The sequence below is a fragment of the Limulus polyphemus genome, unplaced genomic scaffold (genome assembly GCF_000517525.1).
Source record: "Limulus polyphemus unplaced genomic scaffold, Limulus_polyphemus-2.1.2 Scaffold420, whole genome shotgun sequence".
In the NCBI taxonomy this organism is placed as follows: domain Eukaryota; kingdom Metazoa; phylum Arthropoda; class Merostomata; order Xiphosura; family Limulidae; genus Limulus; species Limulus polyphemus.
The window spans coordinates 75,054-89,652 of NW_013666030.1; the positions used below are offsets into that span (position 1 = coordinate 75,054).

Genomic DNA, 14,599 nt, shown 5'->3' on the forward strand with positions numbered 1-14,599 from the left:
TTGGGTTGGTTGGAGATCGAGCCTAGTGGAGTGCGTTGGCAACATAAATTTTGCGAAATACGTCGAAATATTGGAGGAAGGACTCTTGCCACTTTATTCCTCGGGTTTCGTGGATAAGAACACAACGTTGTTCCAGGAAGATGGAGCGCCGTTTCACACTGCTAGAAACACCCAAAAGTGGTAGGAAGAAAATGGTATTCAGAAGTTGCCCTGGCAGAGCCAATCTCCTGACATGAACCCCATCGAAAACCTCTGGGCCATACTCGACCGGCAAGTCAAGAAACAACAACAACAACAAAAAAAAAAAACAACTTGGAAGAGCGATCTACTCCAAGTTTTGAAGCAAGAGAGGGCGAAAATCCCACAATCTAAAATTGACGAGATGATTCTGACGATGCCCCAAAGGATCAACGAACTCCACGAAGCGAAAGGAAGATCTACTAGATATTAATTAAATTATAAAAATATCAATTCATGTGAATATGACTGAAAATTTCATTTTTTTCTGAAAAGGTGGTGTCTATTTACTTGTGACCACGCTGTGTATAACACATTTTATTCGGAGATTCAGTTAGTTCATGTAAATGCTCATTATTTAATTTCTGTAGTACATATTGGTGTATAGATGACATTTTAGTACTAGAAATAAACGACATTATAACACCAAATTGTTGTTTTTATTTAATTAGACACACTCCACGTTTCGCTTTACAGCTTCTACAGGAGCGTTCCACTAAAACACAAACCGAAACTGACAGTACAAAGCTTCAAAAGCATTTGAATGTCTAATTAAATAAAAACAATTTCATGTAAACGCTGCTGCAGCTTTAAATTCAAATTATCTGAACAAGTTTATATTTTAAGTCTCTCTACTGAAATGTAATACAGAAATAAGGTTTAACTCAAATCACTATTACATTATGTTCATGGAATTACTGAGTTTATTTCTTTAAAAAGTAATGGGGTTAATCATAGATTGTCATGGTTCTTGAACAAGAAGTGAAAGTTACTGAACTACAGGTGATTACTGAAATATACATGGTATAAAAATATACATTAACGTTCTGATTCTCTACCACGAACATGAAAATAATTATATGTAAAATTTATGCAGTTTTGCCAGCAACTCTAAGACAAATAAAAACTATGAAATTAAATAATAGTAGTTATTGGCACGAACAAGTCAATGAAGCAGATGGAGAGAAGACTATCTTTTCTGCAGGAAATAATTAGTGGTTATTTTTTGTATTACCATGATCCCTGACACACAACCCAATAGAGGCACTTTCTTATTCACTCTGCTGTCTTCTTAATACCTAAGTGTCCAGCTGTTGGAAGGTTGTATAGATAATTGAGTGCTATAGAATGTAGAAACTGTGGAAGTATCATTTTAGTCACTGTTTCTCTCTATTGTTATCTTCCAGTTTTTGACATAATAGTTTGGTAGTCTTGTGCTTCCCTTTTTTTAGTGTTTATACTCTTAATTAATGCATCGAATTTTGGATAATGCAGTAGCATTTATATTATTCTTTCCAGTTTGTAATATTTTGTCCTCATATATATATATATATATATATGATGGAAATGATTTAGAGTCAGACAATACTTCATATCTCTTATAGTATTGTACAATACCTCCATTCTGCGTTATTCATTGCTTTGCTATAGTAGGCGATCACATGCTCTTTTGCATGATGTTTATGTGATAACAGTGCTCCAGTCGCAAAATCACTAGCATATGTATCTAACGTTAGGTATTCTAACATAGGACTAGTGGTCAGTTCTTTCTTCAGCTTATTCACAGTCAGCAGTCCAACAAAACTTGTTTGGTTTTTCAAGTAATTTGTGTAGAGAACTAGCTATGTGGGAGGATGATTTTACAAAACAGTGATAGAGTACAATCCTAGAAATCCTTTTGCCTCATGCAGATTATTTGGTGTTAGCCAGTTCTGAAGAGATTTAGTCTTAGATAGGTCTGTGGACACTCCTTTTCTGCTGACTATGTGATGATGGAATAATTCACACGTTTTGGGATTCAGCTTAAAATTGTCTCTTCTCAACCGATCTAGAAATTAGCACATTAACATTATCAAAGGTCTTTCCATATGCGATTATATCATCCATGTATATTAGTACTGCATTACAGAGTGTTTCATAAACAGCAGACTTTAATAGTCATCGAAATGTAGCAGGTGCGTTACATAATTCAAACAACCACTTAAAGTAAGAAGGTCAAATATCCCTTAAAATTAATCCAGAAAATTACTGGCTGAAAGTAACATTGGTTGTCATGACACGATACCATCATATTTTAACAATTGATTTTAGATTATCTACTGCAAACTTTTCTCATGAAAATGTTCTGTAACGTACATTTTATGTTTTCAATACTATTTGAATCCAGAAAGAAATGTTTGTATAGTTTGAAACAAAGTGTGAAATTGTAAAAATTGCACCATGAATATTTTTTACTTTTAATATTTTGATACTGATATTTGTACTGAACTATTAAAATGTATTTAGAAATTCAAATAAAGTACTATCTACTTATTATTAACTGTGTGCTGCATCATATATATATTTTGATTTTACATATAAATACATGTGTTAACATCTGTTGTGGAATCAGTGTTCTGGTATCATGCTTTAAGACCAGAAGCTCTACATTCACAGGATTTACTCCGATTTTATACAACCTCATGAAACAAGATTAATTTGAGGCATATAGATGTATGTTTGTTATGTGTTTTGATACCTCAACTTTAGAACTATCAAGTGTAATGGTTTAAGTAATAACATTACAAGAAAATAGTTGAAAAGATGTTAAAATTAATTTTCACTTAGATTGGATGGAGGTAGAACACTCATTGTTTCCATAAAATGAAACAGGAAGTTATTTATGTATAGACTTTGTGAATAATGGTTGGAACCAGTTTGTATAGATTAATGTTTCAGTATGGGCAGAGAACGTACTACTATTGTTGATTCTGATGGAATTGATTTTCTGAGCTCTCTAAGCCCTCTGGATTATGGGGGGCAAAATGATCCTGAACCTCCAGTCTCTTAATTTAACATGTTAAAGAAAGTAATCATACAGTTTATAGTGAGAGGAACCTGTTCTAAGCTTGATAAAAGAATAAACAGTTTCATATTGTCAAAATCTTGGTGTTTCTAGAAATTTATTTAATTTGCATATAGATCTTTTGAGCAAAAAGGAATGATGTTCGTCAACATGTTAAGGGAACAAAGCAATAAAAGATTTCCTTATAATGTTAGTCTCATCCATGTATCTGTGACAATCACCCATTTATTTCAACTCTGTCCAAATTCCCAACAATGTCTGTATGTTTTGTGCTATCTAAATGTAATGATTCTATGTCTATCTAAAGTACCTTTATGCATTCCCTTGATAATTCTAGTTTGTCATTAATTTTGTTAAATCATTACAATACTAATGCTTTTAGTATAGATATAGTTTTATAGGCTACTTTTCCATGGCACATGAGTAAGTTGTCACCCCATTTATAAATGTTACTAAGCAACTCTGGGCATAAACTTTTCATCTTAACAATGATGTGCTACAAGAAAATGTGAAAGTAGGATTAGTTCCTTGCATAGTGTGTGTCAGTTATAAACACCTGATAGGAATCTAGAATGCAATATCACCCAAAAATCATGATAGATTTTCTTCCTATATATATATTAAGTCCAAACATGGATGTTTTAGAATTTTAATGTTGAGTTACCATTTGGAATGATAAATTGTGTTGTCTTTGGCTTTCTTCCAGTGTTTATATATACTCAAGTTTGTAATCAGAAAGTCCTTGTGTTCCCATGCAATTAAAGATTCATTATTGGACACAATATCTGTTCTAATTCATGACTACAGCAATGGGGATGAAGGGTTTGGAAAATTTCCTCATGTACGTTTTCTAATATTGATTTTCAAAAGATGGATGATGCATACAGGTGATATATTTATTTTACATTCATCCCTGATATGCCTGGGTGTCAGGGATTTTGATCTAAGATGTTCTTTAATTGGTGACTGAAGGTGTTTTGAGTGATCGTGTTCTGTGATTACACTGAGCTAACTAATCTTGTTTGGTCTTGATTTGGTTAATCTGTAATGTGATTACACTTAGCTGTATACTTGAATCTTGAGTGTGGTAATTGTTTAAAAATTATTGGGGAACATTCTATTGTCAATGAATGTGATGTAGCTATAAAACTCCATGAAAGAATTGCACCAGAAGTATCAAAAGATATGGTAAGAGAACTACAAGCAGCATTAAACATAGCATTAGATGGCCCAATTGTACACCATCTACTTCCATCAAAAATATTCCTGTACCCAACTGGATTACAGAGGGAGATGTAAACAAAAAACAAAGCAAAGAAAAGAAAAATGAGCAGATATAGAAGTACGTTTAAGCAGTGATTACCAGAGTTAGAATCACTTGTGGTATGAATACATCATTAGGATTTCAGTTTTGGATCACAACCTTGACACTCCTAATTTATATTCTTTTATTCACAAATTTTTTAGTCTCTCTGACGTATATGTCAAACTTATACAACCCTGTATCATAAATAAACAAATATAAAAAGACACAAATTCATGAAAATAAAGCATACATATGGTATAATCACAATGGCACAGCAAGTCTCAGACAAAAACGATGAACCATCTGGACAGTAAGCATTAATGAACTGGTATGAGAGGGGTAATGATAGGTCAAGGGGATAACCAAGTAATGAAGATTATTATTAAAAATCCTAACAAAGATTTCACATCAAAGGCAGTAATTGAATTTGATCCTGATTATGTTAATAACATGTGAAAGACACAAACAGATACCTAGAAGATGTAGCCCATGGTGTTGGTCACAAACTCAAGAAAGAAGAAACCTGGATGATCACTTCCATGATGATTTACAGGAAGGAAATATTAATCAATCATGTACTCATGCCATCACCATCAAACAGTCAAAAATAATCCTGGATGAAATGTATTTGAGGTCACATGTCAGCTCAAAAAAGTTTGCCATGACTAACTCCTTATGAACATGCAACCATAGAAAGCTATAGGGCAATACATAAAGATATACTAAAGTATAACATCTTAACAGCTCTATTAAGTAGTCTTGATAAAAACATACAACCTCATATGTACACCACTATTATGTATCTTTCTATTTGAATCTAGACCCAAGAAGTGTAGTCAATCCAGTGTAATCGTATTCAACATTAGATTAATCAAGATCCAAGGGGGGCTGAGACTAGCCCCCAAAATATCATAGGTCACTCCAACCTCATGCCATCCATTAATCTAAGTTTTAGATATATTTACGATTTTACCCGCCCCGGTTATAGATATTGGAAGAAACCATATTGTTCTTTACTTTGTGTTAAAGAATTTACAAAAAACAACAAATTGAAAAGCCACGAGTGGAAATGCACCAATGAGAAACTTTACAGCTGTGTTGTGTGTGTGTGTGGCAAAAAAACTCCTTGACCAAACTACTACTGAATGTGATGATACTATTGGTCTTGTTTCAACTGGACAAAAATATCACTAACAGTAAGGGTACCCAACTAATGAAACAGTTCATTCTTAACTTTTAAAGAAATATAAGAAAACTATTTACTGATTGCCAGGTTAGTTTTTAGATTTGCTCTAAGTACATAGCTTGCTTTGATAGAAAATTGATATTAGTTACACTGGGCTGCCTACTCTTCTTGGGTCCATTTCCACCTCCAGTTTTTTTGTGCAGTTTGTGGAAAACAGTTTTGTAGAAACTATGAATTAAAAATACATGAGAGAATTCACACTGGGGAGAAACCTTACAATTGTGCAGTTTGTGGAAGACAATTTGTTACCAATAGTCAATTGAAAATACATGAAAGAGTGCACACTGGAGAGAGACCTTATGGTTGTCCAGTTTGTGGAAAACACTTTGGAAGAAATAGTTCCTTAAAAATACATCAAAGAATACATACTGGGGAGAAGCCATACTGTTGTATAGATTGTGGAAAACACTTTGCAAGAAACAGTGAATTAAAAATACATCAGATAATACATACTGGAGAGATACCTTACAATTGTGCAGTTTGTGGCAAACAATTTAGGACAAACAGTGACTTAAAAGTGCATCAGAGGGTACACACTGGGGAGAAACCTTAGAACTGTGTAGTTTGTGGAAAACACTTCAGAAGAAATAATTCTTTAAAAAACCATCAATTAATACATTCTGGGGAGAAACCTTACAGTTGTGCAATTTGTGGAAAACAGTTTGCAAGTAAATCTAACTTAAAAATAAATCAGACAATACATCTTGAAGTGAAACCTTACAACTGTGCAGTTTGTAGAAAACAATTTGGAACAAATAGTAAATTAAAAATACATCAGAGAATTCACACTGGGGAGAAACCTTACAGTTGTGAAGTTTGCGAGAAACAATTTCGAAGTAATTCTTACATAAAAATACATCGGAGAATACACACTAAGGAGAAACCTAGAGTTCTGCAGTTTGTGGAAAAGACTGGAAACCTCTTAAATTAAAAATACATCAGAGGATACACACTAAGGAGAAACCTAGAGTTCTGCAGTTTGTGGAAAAGACTTTGGAAAACCTCTTAAATTAAAAATACATCAGAGGATACACACTAAGGAGAAACCTAGAGTTCTGCAGTTTGTGGAAAAGGCTTTGGAAAAACTGGTAAATTAAAAATACATCAGAAAATATTTGTAAGGATTCTCCCCAGTGTGTATTCTTTGATGTATTTTTAATTCATAGTTTGTCCAAAACTGTTTTCCACAAACAGCACAACTATATGATTTCTTCCCAGTGTGTATCCTTTCATGTTTTTTACTGTTATTTATTGTTCTAAATTCTTTTTTACACACTACACAACTATATGGTTTCTCCCAAGTGTGTGTATTTTGATGCTGTTTTAGGTTACTAATGCTTCCAAATTCTTTATAACACACAGAACAAGTATAAGATTTCTTCCTAGTGTGTGTTCTTTGATGTTTTGTTAATTCATTATTTGTTCGAAAGTGTTTTTCACACACTACACATGTGTAAGGTTTCTCCCCAGTGTGTATTCTGTGATGTTTTTTTAATACGCTATTTGTTCCAAAGTTTTTCCACATACTAAACAACTGTAAGGTTTTTCCCCAGTATGTATACTTCGATGTCTTTTTAAGGAACTATTTCTTCCAAAGTGTTTTCCACAAACAGCACAACTATAAGGTTTCTCCCCAGTGTGTATTCTTTGATGCACTTTTAGGCCACTATTTGTTCCAAAAGTTTTTCCACAAACTGCACAATTGTAAGGTTTCTCCCCAGTGTGTATTATTTTATGTATTCTTAATTTACGATTTGTTACAATTTTTTTTCCACAAACTGTACAACTGTAAGGTTTTTCCCCAGTGTGTATTCTTTGATGTATTTTTAAGCTATAATTTGTTCCAAATTGTTTTCCACAAACTGTGCATCTATAAGGTTTATTTACAGTGTGTATCCTCTTATGTTGTTTCAAGTTATCCACTGTTGCAAATTCTTTTTCACAGATTACACAACTGTATGGTTTCTCACCACCCTGAGTTATATGAGATTGTTTTAGGTTATTTCCATTCATATTTGTTTTTCCAGACACATCATTTGACTGTTTGTCAGTGGATTCTGTCCTGAACTTGATAAAAAGTAAATAATATATTGGTAAACAATGTATTTCACATGCATATAGATCTTTTGAACAGGAAGTACTGATGTTAGTCATCATGTTAAGAGGATAAAGCAGTAAAAGATTTCATTATCAACTACTTAAAGACAGTAGATATCTTTTGAAACTAATCCAAATAAGTAGTGGTGGAAAGTAACTTGGTCCTTGTAACACAATACCGTGATATTTCCACAGTTGATTTTAGACTTTGTCTTGAAACATGGTCTGTTATCTACATTTTATGTTTACATTGTAATTTCAATCCATAACTAAAAGTTTTTATCAGGTGCAAAATTATGAAAATGTCATCATAATTATTTTTTACCTTTAAATTTTTGATATTGATATTTGTGTTGACTTAATAAACTGTTAAAATGAAATGAAAATGTATGATGTATTTATTATTAACTATGTTTATTGCATCATATATATTGATTTTAGATATAAAGACTGGTGTGAACATCTGTTTTGAAAGTCAGTTTCCTGGTCATCATGTTTTAAGACAAGAAGATCCCTTTACAGAAGTCATCAAATCTCCAAAACCTGAGTGATGACAACATTATAATGAGTAAACTACATTAAATTTTGTACTTCTAGGAGGAGTGGTAAATAAACTAGAGAAGAAGAGATACCTTGAGAGTAAATGTCATAATTCTGAAACTAGGGGAAATTGAGGATTTTTTTTATATTTGTCTTAAAAAATTAACAACTTAAAACTTGCATAATATTAAAATTTGGATTATAGGTTATGTTTTTATGCCAAGTATATTTGTATATCATGATAAGAAAGTTCTTTACATTCACTAAAACATCGTGGCATGTACACAATAGGATGTCCATTGCGAGAGGGTTAAGCAGTACTCTTTAGAGCTGGTGAGACGTATTTCCAACTTTAAAAATGACAAGAGAACAAAGATAATAAAACAAGATCAGCTTAATGCTTTTCTTGACCACACTGTTATCATTGATTTACATAGATTTGATTTTCTGAACACTTACAGCACTCTGAATTATAAGACTTAGGTGACCCCAAACCCCAAGTCCTTTAACATGCCTAAGGAAGTATTCACAAGATTCATAACTGAAAATAACAGATAAAATATAAAGTTTTTTCTTAAGAAACATTTGATAATTATCTGAACATTATAAAGATTTCGCATGTGAAATTTTAAAATTTTCTAATGCATAAAAGAAAAAAAGGCACGAGAAAAACATTGCTTTACAAACCTTAAGACTTAATGAAAAAATTTGACATTTTGCATATGAAAGCATAGTAATGTTTACTGATAATCTTCCAAATTTTGTTAACATTCGCTCACTAATGTAAACGTTATAGCATGAAAACTATAACAAGCACAAAATGGTTACGAGATTGACTCGAGGGACTGAGCCTGTGCTGAAAGAGTTAATAGCTTGAAACTTGTAACAGCATACATCTGTTTCTACTTAAATTTTATTGTTTTATTGCCCTTTGAACCATGTCTAACTAATATTTCTGGTACAGAAATTGTAAATTACATTTAGTTTATGTTACTCTATCAAATTACCTAATGCATGGGCTACTTGCAAGTTGCTCGTGAACATACCTCATGTAAAATTTTTGTTATTATTAAAAAGTTTCTAATTTTTACATTGTAGTTACTTTTATAATAATAAATAAAAAACATCCACGAAAAACAATACAGTACTTACTTGGATCTACTATTTTTATGTTGTCGACTGTTGATGAAACTTTACCCTACTTTTTTTTATACTAATGGTACTACTGCACTAAATAATTTTATATTCAATTAAATAATGCACCAAAGAACACAGAAATAATAACATGCAAAAAGCAGACAATTTCCTATAACTATCACAATATTTCTGGCTTTCTAACTATGTGACAAGAACCATTAAAAATTCAGCTGAGCTAGTTAGTCAGTGTATTTTCCGTGGGAATAAATTTTGAACTGGATGCAAAATAGACAAATATATGTACAGAAAACAATGTAATATGATAAGTCATTCAATAAATTAAAACTTAGGCTATCTATCGGTTATAAATGATATAGAACTAAATATCAGAGACAACTATTGGTAATTTCTGAAAGGGTGAAAGAGAGGATGTTACAGGTGGGCGTAGCATGATGGGTTTGATTTTTTTATTTTATGGCACTGTAATCAAATTGAAGGCTATAAAAATTATATTTTGATATTTTATTTGTTATTTTTCAGTAATTAATACTCTGTAGGGGTTCAATACATTTGACCGATTTCGCAACAACCATAACAAAATTAGGAAATAAATATAAATTTTTTACTCTTTCATTCTAGAATGACAACAAATTATAACACGAAAACATAAAATGTTTTAGACTAAATAGCTTAAATCTCATAACATTATACATTTATATATATTTATATTTTTATTATATTGACTTTTTAGCCATGCCTGGCTAACAATACAGAAGTTACAATGATGTGGCTCACATGCACTCATGTTTCTGTATCAAATAACATAAAACTGACCTTTGGTCTGTACAAAGTAACTTGTCTTGGCTGTGTTTTAGTGGACTAGTATTTTGTAAAATACAGTCACATTTCAATTATTATACATTATATATGTATATAGAGTATTGCTATTTAAAAATAAGTTCTTAAACTTATTTTCATACAACATAGAACAGTAAATAAGAAGCAAACAATTACCTCTTCTAGTTATGACCTTTGTACTCAGTTGCTGCTTGACTTAGATTGCTAAGCCTTTTAAAATTTTGCATGTGGAGGATATGAAACAAAATAATTTTTTTTTAAAGTTTTATATATACATTTGAATAACCAAAAAATCATAAATTAGAACATCAATACCATAGATGTATGCGCCTCATGCTTGGTATGGCTGGCACACAAAAATATAGATAATAAAAGGAAAATAAAGATCTCGGAGATTAATTTACTCTAGTCCTGCCTAAAAGAATTTCAAGTGCTGTGGCTATTGAGAATCCCCTCTTGTTTGATTACAAAAGACTTGCCAAAGTTCATTGAGATGGACTTACTACATGGTACCTTGAGGTTGCAAGGCCAGTCAAAATGGAAAGCTAAAGGATATGTTTAATTGACCCACACTATCAGAAAGCTGAAGCTGCATCAACCCCATATCTGTTGGACTGAGCCTGTACTGGATAATTTATGTTGACTATAATTTTGAATTTACTATGTGTATCTTAATGAAACTTGGCATGCTTTTAGTAAATGTAAAAGTATAAAAAACTCAGAATTTCTAATAATATGATAGTTAAGCTTTTAGTCATCAGACATTATTCTTTGTTTTTATTTAATAATATAAAATATGAATCAAATGGGTAATGAGTAGAATTATCATTCTGTTAACCTTTTGAATAAAGTACTATTGCTGTATTTCTTTTTGAACAATGTTTCTTTTTGGAACTTTTTTTGACCATTTTCTCATTACTGGATCACTTCAATTCACAACTAATTATTTTCATCTTTGTGAAAGACGTTTGTTTATACTTATGTCTGTCATCTATAGGTAGAGACACAGAAGGAAAAGAAAACTTACGATCAGTGCCTAACAAGGCAGGATCTCCAGTTCTCAATAGTCGTAAAGTAAGCTGTCCCGGTTCAAATTCAGCCCAGCCCCTCAGTCCATCAGTTGAAGTGAAGGGTGCAACTCTTACAAGAAAAGTAAATAATTTTTTTATATGGTTGAATACTGTAACAATTATAGAATTCAACTAGAGAATAAGCATTAACACAGGTATGGATAGGAAATTATTTCACCAATAATTATAAATGAGTCATCGGTTTAACAAGTATATTAATTGCAAAAAAAGTGTGTGAATAATCTTGCTTTTTCATAGATTTATAGATAGTTTTTTTGTTAATCAATAATTTGATATACTGTTGAAGCATGATAAAATTTTGTTGCTAAGTCTTTTCTCAGATGCGTAGCTCAGTGAACAAAGCAATTAAAATGTAATTTTAATATTTTTACAAGTTTGTTTTATTGGGATCCTTGTGGCATAAGTAGTTGTTTCTTTATTCAGGGTGGATTAGTAGATTATCCCGATGAAGATTCTGATGAAGAAGAAGAAGACCCTGCTGCAGTTCCTGCTTCTAAACGACCACGATTAAACACGTAGCACAATGAGATACGGCTTAGTTGTTTTAATGATCTTTCATAATTTCTAATGGTTCAAACAGGCAGAAATAATCAAGTGCACATCACTGGTGTACCTGTGAGCACAAATCTGTCATCTATGAACAAAGTCACTACTGTGACTACATTGGTCATGTGGGTCAGTGGTGTGTTGTCACAAATCTGAATTGCTGTTCATACTACAATTAAACATTGTGTATAAACTGTTCAACCATAGTTACAGTGTTTATAAAATCCTATGTGGAATATGATAAATAATGGGCTCTTTTCTTCAGTCATCAGTATTACCAACCTCACAAGATAGCAACAGAGCCAAAGTAAGAAATTAAAGACAAAGTGGAAAACATTATCAGATAACCCACCTTTTACCAGATCATGTAGTTCTTTATGTGGTAATGTTTTTTCATTTTATCACATTAAATTTTATTCCATGTGTAATTTTTGAAAGACAGTTTTCTTCAGAATGCATGCTGTGTATTGTAAATGATTTGTAGAAGAGGGGAAAAAAAAGTGTTTCATTATTGAGTGTGTGTGACAATACCTTGTAAATTTTCTTGGTTTTCCTAAGTTTACAGTGAGAGGTATAAGACATAAGGTCATCAAGAGGCTTTTTGAAGTTATATATAATATATATATATAAATATATATACTGGTAAGATATGAGATGTTTCAAAACATCTCAACTAAAAAATTGAATGCTTATTCTCACCCTTTGGCCAGTCAGTTCACAAGACTGTTTGTAAGGAGTATTTACTTGCATCTTTCTGGGGGAATTAAAACATATTGATTTACGGAGCTGTTGATAAAATACGATTAAAGGGCTATATGGAAAAATTTATAATTTTTCCATTGGAAAATAGCCAGTGGGATTCTGTATATGTATGTGTGTGTGTATGTATATATATATATACATATATATTCACACATCCATGTGTGTATATGTCTTGTATGGTGAGTCCTTTTCACTGATGCCTTCTAATCCCAACAGTCAGAAATCAGATTTGGAAAGAAAATAAAAAGTACAAGAGACATCTTTAAAAACTGGTTAAAATATTTTTATACATTTATCTCCCTTTACCTCAGCATTTGTAGCATACGTGGACTTTCTTGCTGCTTCAAGTAGTTTGTAATATACAGCATGGAAAGATAACAGAAATTTAAGATGTAAGTGTACCAATGAAATTTTAATGTGGAAAAATATATGTATAAATTAGAAAAACTTTCATCCGCCTGTTTCAACATAAGTTGGCTGTCATTGATCAGTGCTTTGTTTATTATGTGATCTGTATCAATTTTTGTAAAAAAGAAAAAAAAATCTAAAGCAGGTAAAAGATTTTTTGGTAGTCTTCATCTTAGAGTGTAGGGTTATTTGCATATGTAGGATATTCATGGTGGTGTTGTTTTTACTAAAAGAATTAAAAAAAACAAAAATCTCCAGTACTTGTGGTTTGTGTTCTATTAATCTCCGCTGTGCATAATTGAATTTTAATAAACAGAACATGAAATTTAAATTTAAAGAATGTTTTGCAAATTAATATTGAGTAAATGTTTTAAGTACATTTATTAGCAACCTTGTTTGAAACAAATGGAAAAGTTAACATGTATATGCAAACTGCATCTGGAGTCTGTTACATTAGTCATTTTATCAATTAAACATAGGTGAAAAAATAAGTTAAAATTATGCTGTCAAACCTTCTCTTAATGGACTATTTCAATAACTGGCTATTTATGATTTTGTTTAAGGTTGGTACAATATAAAAACGTCACTTCACTAAAAGATTACATATTTTTTACTTGAATGTAGTGGTACAACAGAATACAAATCCCAGTCAATTCTCCAATCTTGTATCAGAAGGTTTGAAAATCTGTATAATACTACATAGTATGTGCAAGTACAATATTTTGATACACCTTAGTGAAATCTATTAACAAGGCAACTATAAAACAAAAGTTGAATTATTTCTAAACATATTTGAAACTTCATAAATGCAACCATAATGTTAGGTTTTAAATTTTTAATGGAAATTTGTCCATTTATTTCTTTTGTAAACATTTAATTATTTACTTACCACCAAAGTCACATTTACTGCACAAAACATTTCTGTTTATTAAACATACTTTATGTTAAGTATAAATGTAAAACTGAACAGTGATTTACAGACAATTTTATTAACTCCATTTATAAAATAGACCGAAATGAAGACTATTATAAAAGTGTACCACATAATGTGCATTTGAAATTTCATTCTGTATTAAATTTTAAGGTAGATAGGTCATTGATGAATTTTTCTGAATAGAATGAAAATGTTCAAACTTCTCACCAGAAATTAAAGCATTGTAGTTGTAAGTAATAAACTGGTCAACAGCTTAACTGAAGCTTCAGATTTCAGTGAATATTTAGATGATTTTTAACGGGAAACTGGTCAGTTGTCATAAAGTGGTTTAGTTTGTTAACCTGAGATTTATCATTGGTGTCCTTACAAGTCCAGTCGTTTTTTAAACACTTTTTTTTTTATAAACTATATGCACCAAATTAATAATAGGTCAATGACTTTGTTAACTAGAGGAGCACTTGGTAGAGAGCATACCTCTGGCACACAGCACTGATTATATTCAGGTCTCAAAAATTAAGAAAATGTGTCCATATTTCTGTCGTTATCAATGGACACAGACCATTTTTGGCAAGACAGTGAGGAATAACATTCT

The 14,599-nt window shown here is 31.5% G+C and overlaps 1 protein-coding gene across 1 annotated transcript in view; it reads left to right on the forward strand.

Moving 5' to 3' along the window:
• Positions 1–13,333, forward strand: part of LOC106458147 (serine/threonine-protein phosphatase 4 regulatory subunit 3-like) — a 66,982-nt gene extending 53,649 nt beyond the window's left edge. The window contains 2 exon segments of the mRNA XM_022384283.1: positions 11,264–11,418; positions 11,781–13,333. Coding sequence (XP_022239991.1) covers positions 11,264–11,418; positions 11,781–11,876 — 251 coding nt within the window. The 3' untranslated portion in view covers positions 11,877–13,333.
• Positions 13,334–14,599: the final 1,266 nt, after the last annotated feature.